A 25,396-nucleotide genomic window follows, 5' to 3' on the forward strand; every position below is an offset into this window, starting at 1 on the left:
AGTCTCGCGGAGTAAAAACACCGGCCATTTTTCTCCATTTATAGCACGACACTTTGTGCTGGGGGTAGTGTAACCGAGAGTGTTGCGATTTCACTTTGATAAGCCTACAAGTTTTGGCAAGTTTAATTTTGGTATTTAAGCATCCAAACTTCTAACAAACCGACCACAAACAATGTTTGTGTTGACCGCTGCAAAGTTTGTTCGCTGACATCCCTGTCCGGATAGATGCTTGTCTAAACTGTCGCACAAATGGAAATGGTGCCTAGCGAGGAGAACCAGTTCGTACCCAAAGAGGTGAGGTTATTATGGACCGTGTCCAGGTCGGAGAGTCAGCCTCTCTGGGCATTAGCTGTCACCTTTACAGACCATGCACATTAATGATGCAAAACTTTCTGCAGCACTTTTGAAGTTTGCGATCTTACCCCGTCTTTAATTGACTATCTCTGAGCTGCTAACAGTTAGCCAAATATGACTTGGACGGCCTATCATGACATGGCTAACTAACGCATCTGCTAACGTTAGTTAGCGGCTACTTTCGATGCATTTCAGACGGAGAACATTTTAGGTAGCAAAAGCGTTATCATAATTACCATTTAACTGTTTAGACTCGAGACATGGCTTTATGGTCACTAAAATACCCAACCTTTTCCATTGTTGCTAATGACATTATGTTGTCCCGTCAAACGAAGGCATTTGTCAACATCAGTTAGCTTACTAGCATAACATTAGCTTGTGGGATTTAGCTAGCAAGCGCTGTTAGCTTCTTAAATCTGATCAGTGGCAACAACTCCGGCTAATCTAGATGTTTTTGAAGTTCCCCAACCAATTGCAAATGGCAAGCAGTGCTGAAACCCCGTCGACCCCAAACAATAGTTTTACAGATATATATTTCAAACCCTTCTTGGAATCATTTACAGGTTGTTTTTAAGTAAAATTTCTACTTTGAATATAAACGTCAGTGCTAGCAAGACAAATTGACAAGCTAACGCTAATGTTAGCGGAATTGACTAGCTACGCTACTGATAGATGTGTTTAACAACATTAGCGTTTATCTCAGAATAAATTGATCGTTCTTTGTTTATTTTTTAACATCGTCGATAACCTCTTTTATTGCTGAAGATAAGTTACTTAGAATTTTTATGTTTCTAGTTTGGAGCTCAGTTAAACATTAGCAGTGCCTTCTTATTCAAACAGGAATAAAATGAATAGTCTCTTTGATCAACGGCAGTGACGGTAGTCAGATTTGATTACTGATATGTTAGCTCACATGTTAACAGGATGGGTTAAGGTAAACATCATATACCGTACTGCTAACATAGCTGTCATATCCATTTAATGCGTTACACCATTATTTTTAAGGGTGTGTTTTTACTTTGTTTCTTTTATATTGGGCTCAGAGCAATTTGTCAGGCGTCCATTTAACATTAGGACCCTATTTGATAAGCGAGCCTACAGCCTATTTTCTCGCATAGTAATGATACACCTTTTGGAGTAAAGTCAAGTCTTTTGACAATAAGGTTGACTGTAGCTTTTCAGTAAGAAATAGTATTTCTTCAGTAAGAAATACTGTAACCATTATTATTAATAATGGTTAATAATGTAACCATTATTTCTTTGCCGTTATACCTCCTTGGTGCCTGAGCAATGTACGATGGAGCAGGGTTTCTGCTTATCCATGTACCCTGGGCTTTTGTACTGTGAAGGCGGTTTACTTCCTACTGATGTATAACGTCATGGTTACTTGTGCTGGGAACAGGTGAGATTCCAGATTAAAAACCAACAAGTATGAAATTACCAACCACTGGCTGATCAAATCTCAGGAAAATAGTGTCACCATTCCTGGAAGATCCTTGGATCTTTGTGAAAGGATAGGTTTTAGAATTTTTTTTAATGAGTCTTCTTTTTCCAACTATGTTTTAAACATTAATTTAATCAAACATTTGCTTTTCTAGACCATTATGTACTGTGATATTGATGAGGCTGTCAACTTGTACAGTTACTTGCTTTCTATCCTGATTTCAAATTGGCTAAAGTTTATTAGCCGATTTGCTAGCTCATCTCCAGTCTTGTTGGCCAAAGTGCTTAAAGTGCTCACACATTTAATACTAAACTGCCGTGCAGTGCTTTTCATCACTTACTGCTGCTTTGTCTGCAGCTGCTGTGTTCTTTTAGTCTGTATTATGCGTTTAATCTTCATAGTTTTCAAATATTATAGTTCTATCTTCCTTCATTAGTGAATCGATAACCAGCTTTGTGCATTTTGGATCTAAAGAGTATTTTGCATCTAAAACTTGCATCCTGACCATAAAAATATTAAGATATATTTGAGATGTATGTTGGCCTGTTGTGGTGAAGGTAATGTAAACTGCAGCTGGCATTGAGAATAGGTGGAAGTTGAGGTGGGATATCCTGGGATAAAGGAAGTCAGAGGGAACTCTATTTATATGTTGTTTCGAGTTAAATAAAACACGAGTGAGGAGAAAAGGCTAATTAACCACCTCTTTCATGTAATGACACTCACATGCAGCTCTACGTCAACTGTGGTAAATGTTAAGTGAATGGCTTGGGGTATTTAATAGTTCTGCTGTGTAGACTTATAACAAAAAGCACTGTCCCAATGATCCCTTTGCCGATACAATAAACAGTGGGTATAATACTTGCATTTAAATGATGAAGGTTGACAACCAAGCCCTTTTCTTGTCTTTTTTTTCCTTTTTTTTTTTTTTTTTTTTTTTTTGGTGCAGTTCTCAAATATGATTTAGAAATTGGCAGTTGACATAGCTCTCCAATAACAGTTGAACCAAAAAAAATCACTGTAGTCTAACTTCATGGTTACTTGTTAAAGTTTACTAGAAATGTGGATTTAAATTCATTTCACTTTGTTTATTTCATTGAAGACTTTATATTTTATTTAAGTAACCTTCATTTGTAGTTACTGAATTAGTTCATAGGTACTGATTTCCTCATTTTTCAAATGTCTAATTTTTGTGTCTTTAAAATATTTCTGTAATATGCTGCCTGTGTTATGCTGTACCTGTAGCTTCATGTGATTATATCCATGGTAAAAATAACCTTTAATCTCATAATACACTTGTGTGTTGTCAGCTGCAGCAGCGTCTTTGTAGGCGCTGGCAGTCACATTTTGCTAAGATCACACATACAAAAAGGCTGCAAAAAGTGCAATTATTTGAATATATATTATTATTATTGTTGCATTTGTAGGTTTTTAGAAAACAGCTCAATTGTTTTCCAACCAAATGACATGTTTTACAACTTAATTTACTTGTTCTATGTGTTTTAAGTTGTTCTTCACCCTCAACTATCTCCACATATTATCAGGGTGTATTTTGGAGTTGCAGACAAAGTATTTTTGATGAAATGAAGAGGATTTCTCAGGTGTGTTTGATATAGGAGAGTGTGTACACAATCGAGCATGGTGGTAAATGGATGCATGAAGCAGTAGCCATGATGACTATTATACTAGAACAAAGCTCGACGCATGTTGTTAAACTAGAAACCAGCTTAAACAAGTACCACCTTTTTCAATAATCAAAGAGAAAGGGAATTAAATAATGATTAGCAGACAAATAATTTATTAGCATGGTGCACATTTACAGGAAAACTAAATAATTTCGTGTTGCATTTTAATCATAAATTGGTGTCACTTTTATCTACTGGTAAATGCTTTTTCTGAAATATAATTTAGTGCATTCGCTTTGTGTTGTTTTAATATCTAAACAATATCTGGTAATAGAAATGAAAACTTTGTCATTTTGGGCGGGGTGGTACTTGCCAGCTTTTACTGTTTAAAATGTAACAGTTACAGTCTGCACTCCCAGTTAACGTATCTGAAACTTTAAGGGGTTTATATGTTATTTTAACCTAGTTGTTTTATTTCATTTGATACTTAACAGGTAAGTAAGCTAAACTAAAACACTTTGGCATTACTCTTCAGTGCCTAGACCTTTTCTTGCTTGGTGAGTGACCTTTTCTGCCAGATTTTGCTGCTCAAGTTCTTAAGAAAGGTTGGCTTTTAGTCTGCAGGTGATTTGTCCCTGACTGGGAACACTACATACCAGACCAGTCACAAAGCAAACTATGAGGAGTGTTTAGTTGAAATGACTCAATGCTTCTTGAAACTCCTGTTCCACCTGACTATTTTTGTTTTTGTTTTTTGCTTTAAAATTAAGCATGAGTGAGCGATTGCATGGCATGTTGTTGAAGCAGATTGTGGAGTATGTAGGAGAAATCTGACAAGTGGTTGTTCTGTCCACCGGAATCAACCAACTGCCCACCTTATCCAGTCATGTGTTGGGAGGTTTAGTGTAGAAAAAATCAGCCAGTCATGTGTCGTAAACACTTTTTGAAAAGAGGTTTCAGTAAAGCGGTTTCAGTATCGAGCCCTGATAAACCACAATTGCAAAAAAGAGAACAAGAGCTACTTTTGCAAGTCTGTTATACTTGAAGTCAAATTACTGCATGTCTACCACATCAGTTTTGTTGTTTTGTTATCTTGTTATAGATTTTTTTTTTTCAAAACTTTAATTTTGAAGAAGAAAGCAAGTAAGTAATTCTGTTGGAAGTATTTAATATAAAAACTGAGAAACTCAGAGCTTTTAACAGACTAATATTCCAACGGTGGTTAGTTTAATTGCTTTTAGTTTAGGTTTGAAACATGTTTTATACCGATTGTAATAATAACCTGTATAACTCAAAGCACCAGTGTTAAAGTGGCCTTTAAGATACAGAAAAAATCTATTTTTACATTTTAAATATCTTCTTCTTTTCCTAATATATGCCCAATAATTATATTATTAATTTGATATGATTTAGTGAATCCATTATACTTTGGTAGAAAGGTGAGTTGGACTCAATACACTACATGGTGATCCAGGTGTGGTGAAAATATGGGAATGGAAATCCTTTGAAAATCCACAGCAGGGTACTTTGTGTTTTTAAAAAAAAAAAAAAAAAAAAATTTATATTGTGCATGAAATTACAACCAACAAAACCAAAACCGAGCATTAACTGGCATGTTATTAATGACCTTTGTAGCACAGCTTTAACGTTTTTTGTGTTGTTTTTTCTTTTTTAAATGTTTAGCTCTTCATTGGAAAACAAACAAGTCAGAAAATAATGTTTATATCTTTTTCTTTATTTATTTGCAGATCCAAAATGCAGCCGAGGAGCCCAGAGCGCTGTGTATAATTCAGGACATCACCAGCGCGAAGACGGTGAACGAACGGCTGACTCTCAACCTGCCTGCTTCCACCACCCTCTCCAAACTTTATGAAGATGTCGCTCACAAAGCAGGATACGTAAATGGCACTTTTGGACTTGCATGGGGAAATACACAAGACATGGTTAGTAATTCATCAGTTTAGCTTTGTTTTGCTATGGAGAGTAACGTGGGTTTAGCATCAGCAGACATTAGCAGATGTGTCTGGAAAAAGCAGAAATAAAAGTAAATGCAGGATTAAGGTGCTGTGTTCGGAACTAGTGTATAACATTGAATATTTACTCATTCATGTTTATAGTGTTTATCTTGGGTAAAACTGTGTAGCAGGCAAGCTACCATAGTTTGTGGTCTCTGGATATCTATGGTACCCTGGTGCATACGTCGCTACAGGAAGATGTTTAGCTCAAACTTGCAGTGGTAGTTGGGTTGATTGACATTCTCACCATAAATGAGCCTCCCTGGATGGAGTTCATTCGAAATCAGACCAGGAACCACCTCCTTCTGACGGTCACTTCTTCTCCATTGAGTGCGATTATTGTGCTCGCATCTGCACCAACTAACTACATCAAAAGGGAAAATGAACCAGAGATCAGTTTAATCAGAATCAGAATCAGAATACTTTATTGATCCCTGGGGGAAATTATTTAAACAGACCAAACAAAATTAGTTTCACTCCTCTCATTAACTTTTACTGTTGCACCTGATTTTCAGTCAGTGACACACACAAAAAATCAGTTTGGGTAATTGTAGGTATCCCACAGTGCTTCTCTACTGTTTGGGTACAATGACAGAGTTAAAACAAAAGAGGTAAAATATGAGTCAATAAGAAATTATAGTAAGACTTATTAGTCTTACTTATCATTTGTCACTTGACTAAAAACAGCTTTAATGAAACAAGTAAAAAAAAAAAAAAAAAAGGCAGTGGTGCAACATGCAGAAAACTGGCAGTTTGTTGGGTAAAAACACTTTTATATCATGGTTTATTGTGACAGTTTTCTTTTTCTTTTTTTTTCTTTCAACCTCTGTTGCCCTCCAGTTGGCCAAAAAGAAAATATCAGCAGCAGCTTTAAAGTGACTTGAGTGTAGCTTGACTAATTCTGGTGAACGTTGATGTGATTCATAATAATGGCTCCCAATCTTTGTTTATAGTTTATTCTCACGCATGTTTCATTTGAGACACAATGTAGCTCTTTTACCTTCTTTATTGCTAGGACAGTACCACGACATCAGCTGATAATAGATTTTTGTACCCTGTCATTACATGTAAATTTACATTTTACAACTGCTACAAAATGCAAACAAGTAAAAATACTGTTGCTAAAACTGACTTTCCTAATATGTTTAATCAGTGATGAGTTTTGTACTGTTGGATCTGTGTGTACACATTATTCCCTTTTCTTAAATGAGCCCATGCTAATCCTGTTGCTGACCCAGGCCAAAGCCCAGGTGCTGCCTGTTGTTATCTCACTGAGTAGGTCAGTGGATTAAGCCACTGCTTGTTCCCACTGCAGCACTTTGCTTGCTCATCCTCAGCTTGGCCCAGAGAAACCTAGGTAGCGTTGTTCACATGTTGGCTGCAGAGGCTTTCCTTGTTAACAACAATACATGGAATTAGCTGAAAATGAATTCAGTAGGACTTTAACTCTTCCGGTGAGTTCATCCACTTTATAGTTTGTAAACAGCTAGCCTGCAGCCATCTGCTTTGACCGTTCAAACCAGATGGCTGCTAGCCCGTAGAGTGGTTCTACTGAAGTTTTCTTGGTGCTAAAAGGAAGGTTTTCTGCTCCACTGTTTACGCAAAGGGAGTAGTTTGTTTGGTCTTTATAATATTGTAAGGTCTTTTTATGTATAGTAGACTGAGTTGACTTAAGTTGACATTTTGCTTAAACTAAATATCGAATAAAAAAGATTGCATGTGTTTACTGCTGTCCAGGCATTGTTGACCTCTGTGAAACTTGTCTGTTCATATTGTGTTTATTTGCTTTCTCTAGGCACCGCTTGACCATAGCAGTGAGATGTCCCTCTCAGAGTCTGGGTTTGAACCTGGTGGTAAGAGGAATTTCCTCCAGCTTACAGATAAAGATGGAGAGCAGCCCCAGATTGCATCTGTGAGTGTTTAAGAATAAATTAAGATAATGATTCATAATTTATTAAATAATCTTTAAAAAGAAATCTATAATTATTTCCCTACAGAATCTACTAACACGCTAAACACTCTAACTGGAAACGAATAGTTATGTCTGTAACTTCTGTTCCCTGAAGGAGAGGAACGAGGTACAACACATAAGTATGGGATATCACGCCCTCGCGTGTCCTGGCTGAAGAAACCTTTATTCACGCCTTTAAGGCAGATGACGTGTAATGACACACGCACGGCCCCGCCTGCACATATAGCCGCTGTCATCACAGTCATCCCTCAGTTCGATAGCTGCTCTTCACCGAGCCAAACTGCTCAGTGGGGCCACCTTGTGGCATGATCTTGGGAAAATAGGCAGCATTTGGACGCAATACGACCTTGTGGCCATCAGGAGAGAACTGTATGCAGGAGGGATGCACAGACAGCGCATGAAGGTCACCCACTCGCTTTGCCAAAGCGAGAAGTAATTCAGTCTTATATGAAAGAAATTTCATATCCACAGACTGAATGGGTTCAAACGGGGGGCTACAAAGGGCCTCCAGCACCAAAGACAAGTCCCAAGCAGGGACACTGGACTTAAGCACGGGCCTCAGCCGGCGAACTCCTTTCAGAAAACGTATGGCGAGGGGATGTGCACCTAGTGTCACCCCGTTAAAGCCAATATGACAAGCAGATATAGCGGCTAAATAAACCTTAATTGTCGAAAATGAAAGGCCCTTATCCAGCAGCTCCTGCAGGAATGTCAAAACATCCACAATAGAGCACTGAAATGGAAGCGTGTGGCAGTCCTGGTACCATTGCTCGAAGGCTCGCCATTTGTAAGCGTACAAGCCTCTAGTACATGAATCCCTAGCGCTCTGAATTGTCGCTATCACACTAGGTGGCAAACCCTTAGCAATCAAGTTTAACCTCTCAGCAGGTAAGCATGAAGGCGCCACAGGTCTGGGCGCGGATGAAACACTTTTCCTCCCGCCTGAGAGAGGAGATCCCTGCGGAGAGGAAGCTGCCAAAGACTCGCTGCTAGCAGGCTGATTATCTCTGCATACCACGACCTTGTGGGCCACCAAGGGGCCACTAGAATCAGAGAGAGGGAATGCCGACGCACTCTCTCTAGAACTGGAGATATCATTTCCACTGGGGGAAATGCATACAGGAGCACGTCTGGCCATTGGTGCGCAGCTTCAACAGGGGAAGAGAGCGTGTTCCTCCCTGCCTCTTTATGTAAGATACCACTGTTGAATTGTCCGTCCTGACTGAGACATGCTGGCCCTCCAGGACTGGACGGAAATGCTTTAGAGCTAAGAACACTGCTAACAGCTCTAAGTGGTTGATGTGCAGCTGGCGCTGCGGACCAGATCCCTCTCACTGATGCACACTCGCACAGCGCTCCCCACCCTCTTAGGGAAGCATCTGTGGACACCTTGCGAAACAGCATGGGCTCCCTCAAGGACGGAGAGCTAGCATGCAAGACGGAGGTGACGCGATGCACACAAACGGTGAGAGAGAGTCCAGCGTTGAAACGCTCTCATTTTTAACAGTCCAAGTGGCACTACGGCGATCATAGATGCCATCATGCCCAACAAGCTTAATATCGTCTGGAAACGCAGTCTGTGTCCCAGCTGAAACTGAGCGAGGCAGCGATGAAACGCGGCCACTCTGTGCTCCGACAAACGTGCGCGGCTGGAAAGCGAGCATATTTCCAAACCAAGAAAAGTAATCTGCTGACTCTGGATTAGCAAGCTCTTTTAAAAGTTCACAGAGAACCCCAGTGTCTGAATGTGTGACAGAACCAGCGACAGCTATGTCTCCGCCTGCTCTCTGGAGCAAGCTACGAGAGCCCAGTCGTCTAGGTAGGCTAAGATGCGGATGCCTCTCGCTCAGGGGCGCTAGTGCTGCCTCGGCATATTTCGTAAAGGTGCGAGGAGCGAGCGACACCCCGAACGGCAGCACTAGGTATTCGTAGGCTACGCCCTTGAATGCAAACTTCAGAAACTGCCTGTGTTTCGGGTGTATAGCCACATGAAAATAAGCATCTGTTAGATCGATTGTTGCAAACCAATCTCCCGGGCCAACCGCATTCAAGAGCTGTCTGAGTGTTAGCATCTTGAACCTGTACGTTCGTAGATACGTGTTCAAGACTCGCAGGTCGAGGATGGGACGAAGCCCTCCCCCTTTTTTCGGAACAACAAAATAACGGCTGTACCAACCTTTGTCTGTCTCCGAAGCGGGGACCACTCGTATTGCTCTTTTCTGCAATAGCGCCTTTATTTCCTCTCTGAGTATCATGGTGGCTTGACCTGGAACTGCAACCGGTAACCCATGGCAACGGTTCGCAGCACCCACGGAGAGGGGGCGCAAGCGCACCACTGAGGGAAGTGAGCAGCCAGCTGGCTGACCTGCAGCACCGTCGGCGGGGCGTTGTCGCCCCCCAGTGTGTCTGCAGGGGACTGCATCACCTGCCTGACCTGGCTCATTCTGTGAGCATTTGTGATTGTTTGAGAATAAACAACACTCTTTATTGATTGTAACATGGAAACATGTACATTCATACATTTTGTTGGAGGCACCTTTTCTGGGGCACAACAATGAAAAACAGCGGGAACACTCGATGTGGTCACCTGAACATTTAACACACCTGAACAGGGAGTTACCTGAGGCATTTTGTGTGCAGGGGTTTTGTGCTTGGGAGACAGTGTTAGGAAAGTGCAGCGCCTTCTGGGGCTGACAACCTGAACAGAACTTAAGCGGCACCTCTTGTGCGGCAACAGAGGGGTAAAAGCAGCGTCTCCCTGCTGCTGGACCCCTTCTCCACTCGAACAGAGTGGGGACGGGACAGATAAGCAGCCAGAGATGACTCCATAGGGGGTGGGTTAGCTAAGCCAGCCCCCTTGGCGCCGTCCAATTCCATGTACTGTCCATAGCCAGGCACAGTGACGTTGGTAGACAGAGGTTTGTCCCATGATGCTGTTAGCTTGCAGAGAAAGTCTGGGAACATGGGAAGGCAGTTTTTGGCCGTTGCGGGCTCCAGTGGGAGGAAAAAACCCGCGAACCGCGACGGCTTCTGAGCTGGCGGAGGAGAGGGCCAGTCCACCTGCAGCTTCTCAGCAGCACGGCAAAACAGGGAGAAAAGAGAGGTGTCATCGTGGCCGACCGGTGCGGCAGCGGCGACACATTGGGCCGACAATGCGCTCTCCTGCTCATCGTCCGACAAACCATGGATGTCCAGGCTGATGTCCAGCACGTCATCGTCTTCCTGGGGAGCGCTGGCGGGCTTCAACCCAGGCTGAAGCCCGTCATCGCTCCTGCATGGTTCCGGCTCGTCATCAGCTAACCCGTCAACGTATTCCATGTGGTCAGCCCAGCTAATTGCGGGGACATCGACCGGAAAATCCTCGTCTTCGGACTCGGAAAGGAGAGGGTCATGCCGTGCGACAGCTGAGCGTCCCAGCACTTTTTCCACAAACGTCACCTGTCTTTCCAGGGTTGAGCGCCGGAGCTGGCGGCAAAGTGCACAGGCTTCGGGCTCCGTCCACGCTAGGAGAGCGCTGACGATCCCAAGGTAGACAGGGCAGGCATTGTGCTGGTCGCTATCGTGCAAAGAGAAACCGCATCCCTGAGGACAGGGGCGCACAGAAGATTTCTGCTTTGCTCGCTAGGTTTGGAGTCCATTCCAAAACGCAAAGCGAAACACTGCACAGGAAAAACTTGAAATTAGCGCTCCGCGGGCAGCCTACACACCAACTGCGCGGCGGAGGCTAACACCAACAGGGGCAGTTAAGCTAAGTTCAAGTCGGCAGACAACGGAGCTAACTAGCAGCAGCTAGCTAGCCCAACTCAGCAGAGGTGTTCTCAGCGAGGTGAAGAGCGTAAGAACTGAGGGATGACTGTGATGACAGCGGCTATATGTGCAGGTGGGGCCGCGCGCGTGTCATCACACGTCATCTGCTTTCAAGGCGTGAATAAAGGTTTCTTCAGCCAGGACACGCGAGGGCGCGATATCCCATACTTACCGAGTGAATCGACTGAAAGGGAACGAAAGATGTTATTACAAGGCATGTTTGTGTTTGTAGGATGAGTCAGGAACAGCAGATAGCAGTGGACTAGATGACAGTTCCCAGGAACGATTTATTGGACCCCTACTGAGAGATGGGACTCCTGGCTGCAGTGGTGACTACAGCAGTCCATCTTACTCTTACTCGTCCATCCTTAGCAAGTCTGAGACGGGTGAGGTTTGGTTACATGTTGAATATGTGACACCTTTCCTTTTATACATCTCCAACCGATCACTTACTACTTGTCTCTTGCTGCCTTTACAGGTTATGTGGGCTTGGTCAACCAAGCGATGACTTGCTATTTGAACAGTCTGCTGCAAACATTGTTCATGACCCCAGAGTTTAGGAATGCACTCTACAAGTAAGAAATCATGGTTATGGATCACTTTGTGAAAATTCTCTTGTCACATATAATAGATTTAGATTTCTCAAATATCTGCTGTTCGACTTCAGTTGGGAGTTTGAGGAGCAAGAGGAGGATCCTGTCACCAGTATTCCCTACCAGCTGCAAAGACTGTTTGTTCTGTTGCAAACTAGTAAGAAACGGGCAATTGAGACTACTGATGTGACGCGAAGCTTTGGCTGGGACAGCAGTGAGGGTGAGCTTATGTACTTGCCTGTGAGTAGGCTCACATGGCTGGTTTGCATGTTCATGGAGGACAAGACCATGTGCCTCTGTCTGTACACTTAATTATACTTTTTCTTTCTTTGTGCTTTTGCTTTTAGCTTGGCAACAACATGACGTCCAGGAGCTGTGCAGGGTCATGTTCGATGCCCTGGAGCAGAAGTGGAAGCAAACAGAGCAGGTAGGAGAAAACAAGTAGTTTTCTCAGACTATTAACAACAACAACAAAAAAAAAATCTGCATCCAGGCTCAGGCTCCCCCCAGAATGGGAACAAAAGGCCTACTGTGGAAAAAGTGAAATGTGCCAGTAAGCCCTGGGGTTAGCTTTTTCTTATCTCGGGAATAGGCTATAAACGGCAAACACTTAGACCAGTGTACGAATGCGCAGCCATGTGGTCTGTAAACGCAAGCATAAGTACATGTGAATGCTATTTAAAAAAATTAAATTAAAAAAAAATCTCATACCACAAGGGATTTTTACTTGTAGTTTTCAGCCATAGAAAGTAAACTGATGACAGGATATATAAACTATACATTTTTTCTTTCAAGCTCCAGTTTTCTTCTTCTACTAATCTTTAGTTTATATATTCATAAATATCTGGAAACAGTTAAGTTTTCCCCCAGTCTACATGTGCCATGTGAACCATAAGTGATGATTGCATTAAATTCCATTTTGGCATCCTAACACGGTTATTATACTTAACTAAAACTAAACTAAAAACTAGGAATTGGCTTGTAAACACATTTTAATTAAAAGAAAGTACCTGCAAAATTAACGAAAATGTATTTAAAAGATACACAAAATGGTTAAGTCTCAGTTTGGACAGCTGGAAAAAAGTAGAATGCCCAAGGTGGGTGGTTGGAGGGAAATTGCTGCCCCCAGTGGAGAAGTGCCTTGGGATCTCATTCATGAATGAGGGGAGACGGATTGGTGTGGTGATGATTTGGAGGCTGTACCGATATGTTGTGGAGAAGAGAGCTGAGAATGACAGAGAAGCTGTCAATTTACTGGTAGATCTGCGATCTTACTCTCACCTGTAGAGTGAGGAACTCGAAATAGAAATGCTTCTCCTTCATCAAAAGGAGCTAATTGAGGTGGTTTGGGCATCAGACTGGGAATACCTCCTGGGTACCTCCTAGGTGAGGTGTTTAGGGTAATTCCTACCAGGAGGCCACGCTGGAGAGATTGCATCTCTTTGCTGGCTTGGGGATGCTTTTTTTTTCTCCCTGGATGAGTTGAAAGAGATGCCTGAAAAGACGGAAGTCGGGCCACCTTTGCTTACAGTGTCGAATCCAAGAAGATGATAAATGGAGGATGGATGGATGGATTAGTTTGAATAAATTTGTTAACACAGCAAAATGAGGCTATGGTGCAGTTTATAGAGACTGGGATGTCCATGTGACTCTTTATCAGAATGTGCAATTTAAGAAGTATAGAACAGGAAAAGACTGAAACTAATAAAAAAAACTAACATTTAATGTTTTGGGGCAATAAATAAAATAATTAAACAAATGAAAATGAACAAATTCTCTCAGGAAACCAAACTAATGAAAAAATGCAAAACTATCTTGGTCCATATTTATTAATCTCAGTAGAAAAGACTTATATTAAATATACAACACAAGTGTTTTTACCGTTTCTAAATGGTTTGATTGATTCTTGATTCAATAATGGGACAAAACCATCATGACCAGAATTAATACCTAATGACTTTTATAAATAATGACATACATTTTTTTTGTTCCAGAGCAAAGTTTTTAATCAAATAAAAATCATTCCTGCAGCTCTTGGGTTCATTCTTTCTTTACTTTAGGTTTCTGTTACTCTCTGTTTTGAGTATTTTTTTTCTTTCTCTGACTGATAAGTTGAGGGCTTGTTGTGCAGTGTTAACAGTTACGCTGGTTCGTCCAGTGTCTGCCATTTCAGCTGTCTGGAGAAAGCTACAGATGGCAACTGACTAAAAAGAAATACTCTCCTTGGCCTGTTGTTGTCTGTTGTGTTTTATTATCCTGAGAAACTTTCATATGCAGTTGCCGACGGAGTTGTATGGTAAAGGAAGGTTTATGGGAAACAAATCTAAACACAAGTAGAATTATTCTGTATCCCACTACATTTTGCTGTCAGCACTTGCTTCTCCAGAAGTAGAGAGAAATTGTCTCACAGCTAATGTTGCAAATTGGTAGCAGACCATTTTGTATCCTGAGTTGATTTTTCTTTAAAGTAAAATGTGGCAGAGAAACCTGACTGTTCTCTCCCTATCTTCAGGCTGACCTGATCAACCAGTTGTACCAGGGAAAGCTGAAGGATTATGTCCGTTGTCTGGAGTGTGGCTATGAGAGCTGGAGGATTGATACTTACCTGGACATCCCTCTTGTGATCAGACCCTTTGGAGCCAGCCAAGCCTATGGCAGTGTGGTGTGTTTCTCACCCTTTGTTCTTCTAAGCATATACTTTATCACAGCAGCACTTAACATTTATTAACTCTTTGCAATTCAGTGTTGCTTAAAGGTTACTTTAAATTCAGTACTTGGTACAGTTTCAAACTATTTGATATTAAATTGTTATTCTAAATTGATTTGATTTACATGATATGATTTTTTTTATTTTATTTATTTATTTATTTATTTTTTGATGCCACAGGAGGAAGCATTACAGGCATTCATACAACCAGAAACACTCGATGGGCCCAACCAGTATTTCTGTGAACGCTGTAAAAAGAAATGTGATGCCCGTAAGGTAAGTATACTAAAAATGTAACATGGAAGTCATGATTAGAGAGTACAGTGTTTTGCTAATGTCTCTTCTCATTTTCTGACATCGCACGCAGGGGCTGAGATTTCTGCACTTTCCTTACCTGCTGACATTACAGTTGAAAAGGTTTGATTTCGACTACACCACTATGCATCGCATCAAACTTAATGACCGCATGACCTTCCCAGAGGAACTTGACATGAGTCCATTTATTGATGTGGAAGATGAGGTGAGAGCACCATTGAATTTACCTGCCTCTGTCATTGTCATTACTGATTTGGATTCATCCTATGGGATGCCTTTTAATCAATTTTGGAATTCATTTTCTCCTTTATGACTGCTAAAGGAGGAAGCAAAGCAGAACCAGTGACGCTCCCTCTGCATCACCTTAGGATTATGGGTTTTGTGTTATCATGTGGTGCCTTCATTGTAGGGCTGTATGTTTTTCCCAAACAGTGCAACCTTAGTTTCATCAGTCCACAAAAACATTTTTCCAAGTGTTGAGGGTCAAGGTGCCCTGTGTGTAATCTTGTGCTGTGTCCTGCCATGACAGGCTTCAGTCAGCCATAAACCATGGTTTGTGTATGTTGACCAACTGAGATGTTAACCAGCTTGCTGGTTTCTTAATGTCCTACATTTCTACACTGGATTAGTTCTTTTCTAATTGATCTTTTGAATTCACCTTTAACTCTGGTGTTGTTTTTCAAATTGCCTACTCTGTAGAAGTCCCCTCAGACCGAGAGCTGCACTGACAGCGGAGCAGAGAATGAAGGCAGTTGCCACAGCGACCAGATGAGCAACGATTTTTCCACCGATGATTGTGTGGATGAGGGCATCTGCTTGGACAGCACCAGCAGCACAGAGAGGGTGTTGAAGCCAAAGGTGATCATCCTCACTTAGATGGATTTGGTGTGCTTGGTTTGTACGTGAGAATGTATCTGACAACAGATTAAAAGGAAGTACCTGATTTGCCAACGGTGTAGTGATAAGAGGGATTGTTATTCTGCAAGTGTCAGCTAAAAATGTTATACTTCTCTGTTCTTGTTAAATATATAAATTCGTCTTTTATTTACAGTGTTCTAAAGATGTGTGATTATTCTCTATTTTTGCTTTAAAGTGGCAAAATATGGGAACGTGTGTATCTCTAAAAATATAGTATGTCGACAGTGAAATCTGCAACACAATTATTTGTTTTAACTGAACAGTGTTCCCCTATTTCTTCTCAGAGTTTGCTGACCTTTGAGCTGTTTTCTGTTATGGTCCATTCTGGGAGCGCTGCGGGCGGGCACTATTATGCCTGTATCAAGTCCTTCAGTGATGGCCAGTGGTACAGTTTCAACGATCAGCACGTTAGCAAGGTCAGTCTCTGCTCTTGAGTGACACGTTTTGGCTTCCTACTGAAAGTAAATGTCAGGCAGTGCTTGCCATTTCTATATACTAGACCAAAAAAAAAACTGCCAACTGCAACTGCCATTTAAAATGCTGCTTATTGTCATTGTGGTAACCTCTGTTGAATGGTTTTTTTTTTTGTTTCATTGTGTTCATTTTTGTCAAACAGATCACCCAGGATGATATCAGGAAAACATATGGGGGATCCTCAGGGAGCAGAGGCTATTTCTCCGGTGCCTTTGCAAGGTCAGTTGTGTTCCACAGCAGTCACAGGCCTTGAGACCAGTTGGCAACCCCCAGTTGGCCCCAGGGAAAAAATGTCTATTTCTTGGCTAGGTGGTGAGTGATTGCTGGAGGCTCGTGCTGTACCAAAAACCTCCATGTCATTGCTTTGGTCGATCATATTGTGCAGAAAGCAATCTTGAGATGATTTTCAAGCAGCACCGTGTATCTCCATGCGATTTGTTTCACCTTGTGGCTGGCAGCAGCCACTTTCCGACTGGTCAGGGAATGCACGTTTTTTCCAGGAGTCGCTGACTTTGTGATAGAGGACTCCCTCACATCAAATGCTTCCAATACACTGACTTTGGAAAACGAATGGTGTTTATCTTGTTATTCACATCTGTTTCTAAATGTGAAACCTTTTATTTTCCCCCCGTTTGTGTTTGTAATTTTGTTTTTATTGAAGTAATAGTTTTCTCCTTCCTCTTACCTTCCCAACAGCTCTACAAACGCATATATGCTGATTTATAGACTGAAAGATCCTTCAAGGAATGCAAGTAAGAAATTCATTCAATTAAGTCTTGCTAAGGAAAATGTAAAAATTAGAGCAAGAATGACAGTTTTTCCACATTTCTGAATTAAAAACTCCCAAACTGTAAAAGTCACAGGTTTTCATCTTTTCGTCGTAACCTAGTGAATGTGTTTGGCCTTTTGTTAACTTGTTTTTTTGTAAGGAAAGTGTTTAAATAAAACAATTTCACTTGTCTTCTGATACCTACTACACGTAAGAAGATCCTTTACACAAGTTTCCACTGTGCCCTATCTGCCATCCATCTGAACTAAACTTGTCCAGGCTTTTGCCTGTATTTGCAACTTATTTTTAAAGCTTTGTGTTGCACCAGTTGCAAAGGAACCAGCTTGCCCTCTTGCCTTTGTCTTGTGGTCATAATTTTCCCATTTTTCATACTCTGATACATACCCTGAGCTCTGTAGTTTTCCTCATGCCACTGGATTTAATGTGTAATCTCTGAATTGTCTGCAGAGTTTTTAGCCGTGGAGGACTTCCCAGACCACATAAAGCGTTTGGTTCAAAAGGAGAAAGAGTCTGAAGAGCAAGAAAAGAGACAGAGGGAGATTGAACGCAACACTTGCAAGGTGCTGGGCTGTTTGCCTAATTTATAAGGATAATTTAATACCCTGTCTCTCTCTTTTTTTCTTTTTTTTTTTTTGGTAGTCTTATGCTCTTTACTTTTTAGATCAAGCTCTTCTGCATGCATCCTGTGAAGATGATGATGGAGAGCAAGTTGGAAGTGCACAAAGACAAAACTCTCAGAGAAGCAACAGAAATGGCCTACAAGGTTTGTTAGATTTGTTTCAGTTACTTTTGGAGGAATCTTGAAAGACATTTGGTGCATTCAATTTTCTTTCTTCCATTAACTTTGCAACACAGCATTACTGTGATTATAGCAAAAGAAAAGAAACTCACTTTAGAGTTTGGATTTCAAAACTTGCTGCTAATTTCTTTAATGGGTGTTCTGTATGTCAGATGATGGAGCTTGAGGGAGTTGTCCCTCTGGACTGCTGTCGCTTGGTAAAATATGATGAGTTCCATGAGTACCTGGAGCGCTCTTATGAAGGAGAGGAGGACACACCAATGGGCCTCCTCCTTGGAGGAGTCAAGTCTTCATACATGTTTGACTTGCTTCTAGAAACCCGCAGGCCAGATCAAGTGTTCCAGCCTTACAAACCTGGAGGTCGGTAATCTTCTACTGTTGACTGCTTGTTGTACATAGTGCTGTTTTCAGGATGATAAAAGCTGAGTTGCCAGAGTCTGAACAGACAAACTGTGATGATCAGAAACAAATACACACCGGTGACAGGTGTAAGTGTGTGTATCAAGCAACTTAGTTGCTGTTTATCTGCGTGGGTGTGTTTATGATTCTTCTTTTGTTCACAGAGGTGATGGTGAAGGTTCATGTTGTTAATCTGAAGAGTGAGACCATCGCGTCTCCCGTCAGCGTTCGGGCGTACTTGAACCAGACGATCACTGAATTCAAACAGCTTATTGCACAGGTTTCTTACTCTTAGCCTCTTCACAGTGTTTTGTTTTAACCATTTACCCAGGAAACTGTCAAATATAGTGGTGTCTGTTATATTAATGTAAGCCTGTTTTTGTGTGCATTTCTTTCCAGGCTACAGGGCTTTCTGCAGAGACCATGCGTGTGGTTCTGGAGCGCTGCTATAATGACCTCCGGCTTCTCTATGTCCCAAACAAGACACTGAAGGCTGAGGGATTCTTCAGGAGCAACAAGGTCTCTTGTTTTCTTCTAACTTTGACAGTTGTTCTGTCTTGTGCGTTATTGTGTTTCAGTCTTGTTTTAAATTTCACAAAGTCTTATTATATATGTTATTATTACATGAAATTTGCTAATTTGTTTGTTGGCCATTGTTTTTCACCAGGTTTTCGTTGAGAGCTCTGAGTTGACCGATCATCAGGTTCCTTTCACTGACTCGCTCTTGTGGAAACTGTTGGATCGGCACGGGAATACGATCCGGCTGTTAGTCTTACTACCAGAGCAGTCTCCTGGTACCTTGGCAAACAGAACTCTTTTCCAAAAAGTAGGAAGTGACTCTGATGTGCTCTCTGAGGGGGCAAAGGGTAACAGGAAATCTGTAGAGGCTATCCTGGAGGAGAGCACAGAAAAGTTAAAGAATCTGTCTCTGCAGCAGCAGCAGGGCTCCAGCACCAGTGACAGCCAGAAAAGCTCTGACGCCAGCGACTTTGAACATATCGAATCCCCAACCCAAGAGGCGGACTCAAACTCTTCTCTCTGCGTGGCTGCAGACAACAGAGAGTTAGAGAATCGGATCAGGGCCACGTCTGCGGGTAGCGGCGGCGCCTCCTCTGACCCTGAGAACCACTTTGCCTGTGAGGAACGGTCAGACTCAGAAGTGAACAATGACCGCAGCACCAGCTCGGTGGACAGTGACATCCTGAGCTCCAGTCACAGCAGTGACACGCTGTGTAACGCAGACAGCGGCCCAATCCAGCTGGCCAATGGCCTGGACTCGCACAGCATCACGAGTAGCCGGCGCTCCAAAGCCCACGAGGGCAAAAAAGAGACCTGGGACACTGCAGAGGAAGACTCTGGAACTGACAGCGAATATGACGACAATGGAAAGAGCAAGGCAGAGGCCCAGTACCTGTACTTCAGAGCAGAGCCTTGTTCTCAGGATGATGCCTCGTGGAATTCACAAAAATGTACAAACTTTTATTATGCATTTAAAAGCAGTTGTCATCCATAGCTAGTATATTTATGTTTTAATTACATTTAAAATCAGGTACGGGCAATTACTTCCATTCAAAGGGGAGGATTGCAAACATTCTTTACCTGTTTTGCATCCTTGACGTATATCTTTTTTTTTTTTTCTTTTTTTTTTAAAAAGGAAAGAAAAGGTACATTGATGTTTCTTGTGATCTACATCAGGTTTGGTGGTTCATGTGGACAAGAGAATAACATTAGCAGCATTTAAGCTGAACTTGGAGCCCTACGTCGGCGTCACCTCGACCCAGTTCAAGGTGTTTAGGGTGTATGCCAACAACCAGGAGTTTGAGAGTGTACGGCTCAACGAGACACTCTCATCGTTCTCTGACGATAATAAGGTCAGTTTAAACGTATTACTTTGATTAAAGTCGTTTGCTTGAGAGTAAGGAAATATCTCAACAAAGACTGTGCCACTATCCATAGATAACCATTCGACTAGGCAGAGCCCTTAAAAAGGGTGAATACAGAGTGAAAGTGTATCAACTACTAGTCAATGAACCAGAGGTAAGAACTGACAGACTTTTCTTACTCATACACTGTTGTACAGCTGCACAGCATTATGTTATAAAATATATTAATTGTGGTGTTTTCTCAGCCCTGCAAGTTCCTAGTGGACACGGTGTTTGCCAAGGCTATGACTGTCAGACAGTCTAAAGAGGAGCTGCTTCCTCAGTTAAAAGAGCAGTGTAAACTTGACCTCAGCATTGACAGGTAAGATTCTTTGCTTTGCATAGTTCAGAGGACTGTTGATACAGTTTCCCTTCAGGTAAAATGAACATGTGTACAAAACAGCATGTATCTATTTATCTCTGTGTGGTCAGGGTTCGCCTCAGGAAAAAGACGTGGAAGAATCCGGGCACAGTGTTTTTGGATTACCACGTTTATGAGGAAGACATCAGCATTTCGTCCAACTGGGAGGTTTTCCTTGAAGTCCTTGATGGTAACTTGTGTTTTTCACTTTCTTTTAAACATTGCTTCACTATGCGGTTTTTCTTTGGGTACCTCAACTACCTTATTTTAGTTTTGTTCTGTTCTAATAATATAAACTTTTTCTTTAAAGGTATAGTAAATAATTTCCTTTAAGGTACAGAAAACAAACATTAAATCATCTGTTTCCAGGGGCTCAAAAAACAGATTGTTGAATTGTTAACATGCTGTGAAACGCCACATGGAGACAGATTAATAAATGACGTGTATTTGGTTCTAGAGTGAAGGAAAATTTGTTTTCACTGAAGTTTCATTTAAAGTGCAGTTGATTGATCCACAGCCTCTAATGTTTCTCAGAACCAGAGAAGATGAAATCAATGTCACAGTTGGCCGTTCTGACTCGGAGATGGAGCCCGTCTACAATGAAGCTGGGGCCTTTTCAGGAAGTGATTCTGGAGAGCAGCAGTGTGGAGGAACTCAAGGAGAAGGTTTGTCTGCTGCATGACAAATGTGTTTTACTCATAGCTTGTGTTCAGTGTTTAGCTGAGGGAAACTGTTGTATTCCTGTGTCTAATGTTTTTATTCTGTTGGCAGCTTAGTGAAATCAGTGGTATTCCATTGGAAAACCTGGAGTTTGCAAAGGTAGGTGGATGTAATTACCTGAAACCTGGGACCCGATTTTTCTAATATGTTTGTATTGATGACACTGCTATCTGGTCTCTGCAGGGTAGGGGGACATTTCCTTGTGATATTTCTGTGTTGGAAATCCATCAGGATTTAGACTGGAACCCCAAGGTGTCAACCCTTAATGTGTGGCCTCTTTACATCTGTGATGATGGGGCGGTGGTCTTCTACAGGTAAAAAAAAAACAAACTGGGACAAGTCCACATTCAAGTACAGCGTTTGTGTCTTTGGTATTTTTGTGAAATCATTTCATGAACAGAGAGGACTGTAGTAGAAGTCATAAGTCATGCATTCGCTCGGACTATTAAAAACTCAATATGTTTATGTGAGTTGAATTTTTGGCATCTAATATGAATTAGAGACAACTTTAATATTTGAACACCTAATCTCAATATGTAATATAAAGTACAAATGTACGCAAACTATACACATGGCTTTACAGGTTGGCTTTGACTCAGTAATGAATAAAACATGATATTGTTGCATTAGAAGCATTGTTGTTTTTTTAGGTTTTTCCCCTAGCTTTTGACTTCTCATATTTATACATTTAATACCACAAATGAATCAGTAAATGTTTTCAGTCAAGAGGGTCTCAGTTTAGGATTGAAACTTAAATACAATCCCTGGCCACTTCATTAGTTACACCTATTCACGTGCTCGTTTACGCAAATATCTAATCAGCCAATTACATGTAAGCAACTCTGTCATTTTGGCTATGGTAGACACAGTGAAGATAATGGTCTGGTGAAGGTCAAACAGAGAATGGAGAACAGTGATTTAAGCGTGATTTCAATATGATGTGATTGTTGGAGCCAAACAGACTTGTCTGAAACTGATCTGGGATTTATTTGTTTTACAACCATCTCTTTAAGTTTACAAAGGGATGGCCTGAGAAAATTTAAAATATCCAGTTTCTCAAGTTCAAAAATAGCTTGTTGATGCTAAAACTTGTAGGAAGGCAACAATAACTCAAATGACTACATGTTGCAACCAACACCAAGGTAATCATGAGAGCGTGTGAGAAAAATGCAGCATGTCAAATGACACTAGAAGGCTACATGCTCACCAAAACTGAACTTTTGGTGGTGATGCGATGATGTGGGGATATTTTCTTAGCGCATATCATGGCTGACAAATTTGCAGCAGCTTTTTAATGCTGTCATATCAGTATTGACCAAAATCTGAGGAATCTTTCAGCACTTTGTAGAATCTACTGCATGAAGAATTAAGGCAGTTAGGAAGGCAAAGTGGGGTGGAAAGTGTACCTAATAAAGTGGCTAGTGAATGTATATTAAGTAATTAATCTTTTTTTTTTTTTTTTATGTAATTTTCTGCCTATAATGTGGACATAGGTACAGGTAGTTGTATCTGTCTTTGCTGTGATGGTAAAAAAAAATTTTTTAATCACAAATCAATGCAGCTAATAAATGAGACCGCATGAGGTCAGTGCTGACAGGTCTGATTTCCATCACTGACTCTTTAATGACTGAAAAGGCAGTGGTACAAGTGCAGATTTGAGCTTTCTTACTATGTTCTGAACCAATTATGTTGTAATCCAGGCTTTAATTGTAAAACTGTATCTAGTAGTAGAGATATTTTAAAGAAAGCAGCTACTAAGCTTAAAAAAAAGGACTTCAAGTTTCAGTTCAGTTTACATGTTTTCTTTTTTCTTTTTTTTTCATTCATTCATTATTCCCTTAAAATTTTAAAACATGGCGACATCCATGGAGTTCTTCTAATGATCTTATTATATTAGGAGTATTTGTGACCTCCATCAATGTTTTTGTGCTCTTTTGTCTGCGCAGGGACAGCACAGAAGAACCTCTGGAGTTGTCAGAGGATGAGCGCAACGAGCTAATGAAGAAGGAAAGCAGCCGTCTGCTTAAAACCGGACACCGTGTCAGTTACTCGCCACGCAAAGAGAAGGCCCTCAAGATCTACCTGGACGGCGGCCCTGCAAAGGACCCAGGGCAGGACTGAGGCGTGGAGAAACACTCGTGGGTTATTTGTTTTGCCTGGGTGCTGCAGCAGAGCATCCAGGCTGCGGGACTCTGAATGTCGGGCCCAACAGTGACTTGAAATCGAGCAGCGCTGTGAGGATTATGTGCTCTCACCCTCCACCCTGAGCTCCAGGCTCAGAAACCCTATTGTGCACTATAGTGTATTGTACTGTAAAGATTAAAGGGAAGTACAAAAGCTATTTGGATGCTGTATAGACAAATCAATTAAAAGTGAAAGCTTCAGGGATGGATGCGGAGAGTCTAGGACTGTGAAACCGGTCTGGGAGGCATCCATCCTGACTATTCAAGGCTCCAGTCTACTTTTACATCAGGCTCTTTCACTGTCCTCCCCGTCACTGTGTGTTCATCTCCGTGTTTTGGACAATAGTGTTGATTATGATTCATCCGTGGCCGTCTTGTAAATCCATGTGCTCACACTTTCTGAGCACCACTTTGTTGGAGAAATCAATCTGAATCATCTTACGTTGAACATCTTCCTTTAAATAAAAAAAAAACAAAAAAAAAACGACTTATCCAGCCTTCCTCAGTCTGACCTCTTCTGCTGAGACAAACCTCACTCACTCAGACTGCGTGAGAAATTGAGAAACCATTCATTCTCAAGAATTGATGAATTGGAAAAAGCAACAATTAATAAATTGTAAACTAAAGTTGTTTCTCCTCTAATGCTCCTATAATGCCAGAGTAACGTGTTGATATGGGTTGTCTTTACTGCTGCTCTATGTGCTTTATAGGAGCTCTGCCTCTGTCACATCACTTCCACTAGATGTAGTGATACATAGGCTATCAGTCCTTTTTAAAACTTAATATAATAAAACAAAACCAAGTAGACGATGTTAAGAATCTCCTTGTTTTGTTGTTTGTTTGTAAATTATTATTTTGCTTCAGACTTAATCATTTAGAGAGGTCTTGTGAAGCACCAGGCACTCATCTGTTGTCTGCATTAACCTTTAATTTAGAAATTGGATATCTTTATCTGTTTCTTGCACCATGTGAAACTTGCAGTACATGTCTCGTGTCATCCACGTGTGTGTGTGTGTGTGTGTGTGTGTGTGGTGTGAGAGGAGAGAGCTCTCTCTGGGTGTTGGGCAAGAGTCAGAGGTTGGATTTTTGGCGCTTCTACCTGCTGCTGCTTGATAGACTGACACCAGCGGGTGTAGAAAGCCTGCTGGACTCAGTCTGCCTGTGCAACTGCTCTGAGGACTAAAGCTCAGCATCACGGCCTCCTTTCCGGGCCTCTGATGCTGCCACCAGCTATTCACTGTAGAAATGCCAATATCAGAAGAGAACCTTTTTTTTGTTGTTGTTGTTTATTTCTTTGAGATTTCAGATCCTGTGTGGAAATAGTTTAAGATGATTTTAGAAATGAATTAAAGTGCTTTTTTCAGAACTGCAGTTTTCTCTTACTGCTAACCAATTCATAAAAACACGTTAGGATGTTATACTAGCTGTACTTCCAGCTTGACACATTTTTTTTTTTTCTTTATAAAAATTTACACTGGATGCCCTTCCTGCTGCACTGTGACCCCTTGAGGCTGGGTTTGTCACTTACTCTCAAACCCTGTAAGGTGAATTTGTCAACCTCTACACTGCAGAAAATCCACCCATTTTCTTCATCTTATCAAATTCATGGTCATGGTGGAGACTACCCCAGCTGTTATAGTGCGAGACGTGTGATACTTGGAGTGACAGGCCACCATTCACGCTCAGTCACCTACGGCTAATTATGTAAGGAAGCTGGAGAACATGCAACTCTTGGATTTTAACCCAGGGCCTATGCTTATGCTATGCTAACCACAGCACCACCGTGCCACACAACCGAGATGGTGCAGCTCGTCCACACGGACTTAAACATTTTTGTGGGAGGAAAAGGTGTTAGAGTACCCTGAGTGGTGATTTGGAAGAGTTTACCAAAACACAAACCCGTACTGGGATATCACACTTCTTTTATATTATGGAATATATAATGTATAAAACGTTGCTCGGTCTTACTGAGTACTTTCAAATGGAGTCTGCATTCTGGTC

The 25,396-nt window shown here is 41.4% G+C and overlaps 1 protein-coding gene across 2 annotated transcripts; it reads left to right on the forward strand.

Annotated features, from left to right (window-relative positions):
• Positions 1-24,761, forward strand: usp47 (ubiquitin specific peptidase 47). 2 transcript variants are annotated; one of them, XM_004543138.4, is made up of 28 exons: positions 1-294; positions 5,169-5,363; positions 7,231-7,347; positions 11,447-11,600; positions 11,693-11,789; positions 11,882-12,027; positions 12,155-12,234; positions 14,320-14,469; positions 14,695-14,790; positions 14,882-15,034; positions 15,529-15,687; positions 16,032-16,163; positions 16,364-16,440; positions 16,918-16,973; positions 17,459-17,571; positions 17,673-17,774; positions 17,963-18,170; positions 18,374-18,489; positions 18,609-18,728; positions 18,877-19,678; positions 19,905-20,080; positions 20,166-20,246; positions 20,338-20,453; positions 20,564-20,682; positions 21,027-21,157; positions 21,264-21,311; positions 21,396-21,526; positions 23,159-24,761. In XM_004543138.4, the coding sequence occupies exons 1-28, from the start codon at positions 250-252 to the stop codon at positions 23,331-23,333; spliced, it is 4,095 nt and encodes a 1,364-aa protein (XP_004543195.1). In that variant the 5' UTR covers positions 1-249; the 3' UTR covers positions 23,334-24,761. The 2 variants fall into 2 exon arrangements, with proteins under 2 accessions (XP_004543195.1, XP_004543196.1); XM_004543139.5 differs by lacking the exons at positions 1-294; positions 5,169-5,363 and adding an exon at positions 6,765-6,889.
• The last annotated feature ends 635 nt before the right edge of the window (positions 24,762-25,396 follow it).

Source organism: Maylandia zebra, linkage group LG1 (assembly GCF_041146795.1).
Source record: "Maylandia zebra isolate NMK-2024a linkage group LG1, Mzebra_GT3a, whole genome shotgun sequence".
Classification (NCBI taxonomy): Eukaryota; Metazoa; Chordata; class Actinopteri; order Cichliformes; family Cichlidae; genus Maylandia; species Maylandia zebra.

Bases quoted from the DNA above. Each gene is read 5' to 3' on its own strand.
- usp47 (XM_004543138.4), top strand. From the start codon at position 250: ATGGAAATGGTGCCTAGCGAGGAGAACCAGTTCGTACCCAAAGAG. The intron at 16,164-16,363 runs GTCAGTCTCTGC...TTTGTCAAACAG, and splicing joins ACGATCAGCACGTTAGCAAG to ATCACCCAGGATGATATCAG. The intron at 18,490-18,608 runs GTTTCTTACTCT...ATTTCTTTCCAG, and splicing joins TCAAACAGCTTATTGCACAG to GCTACAGGGCTTTCTGCAGA.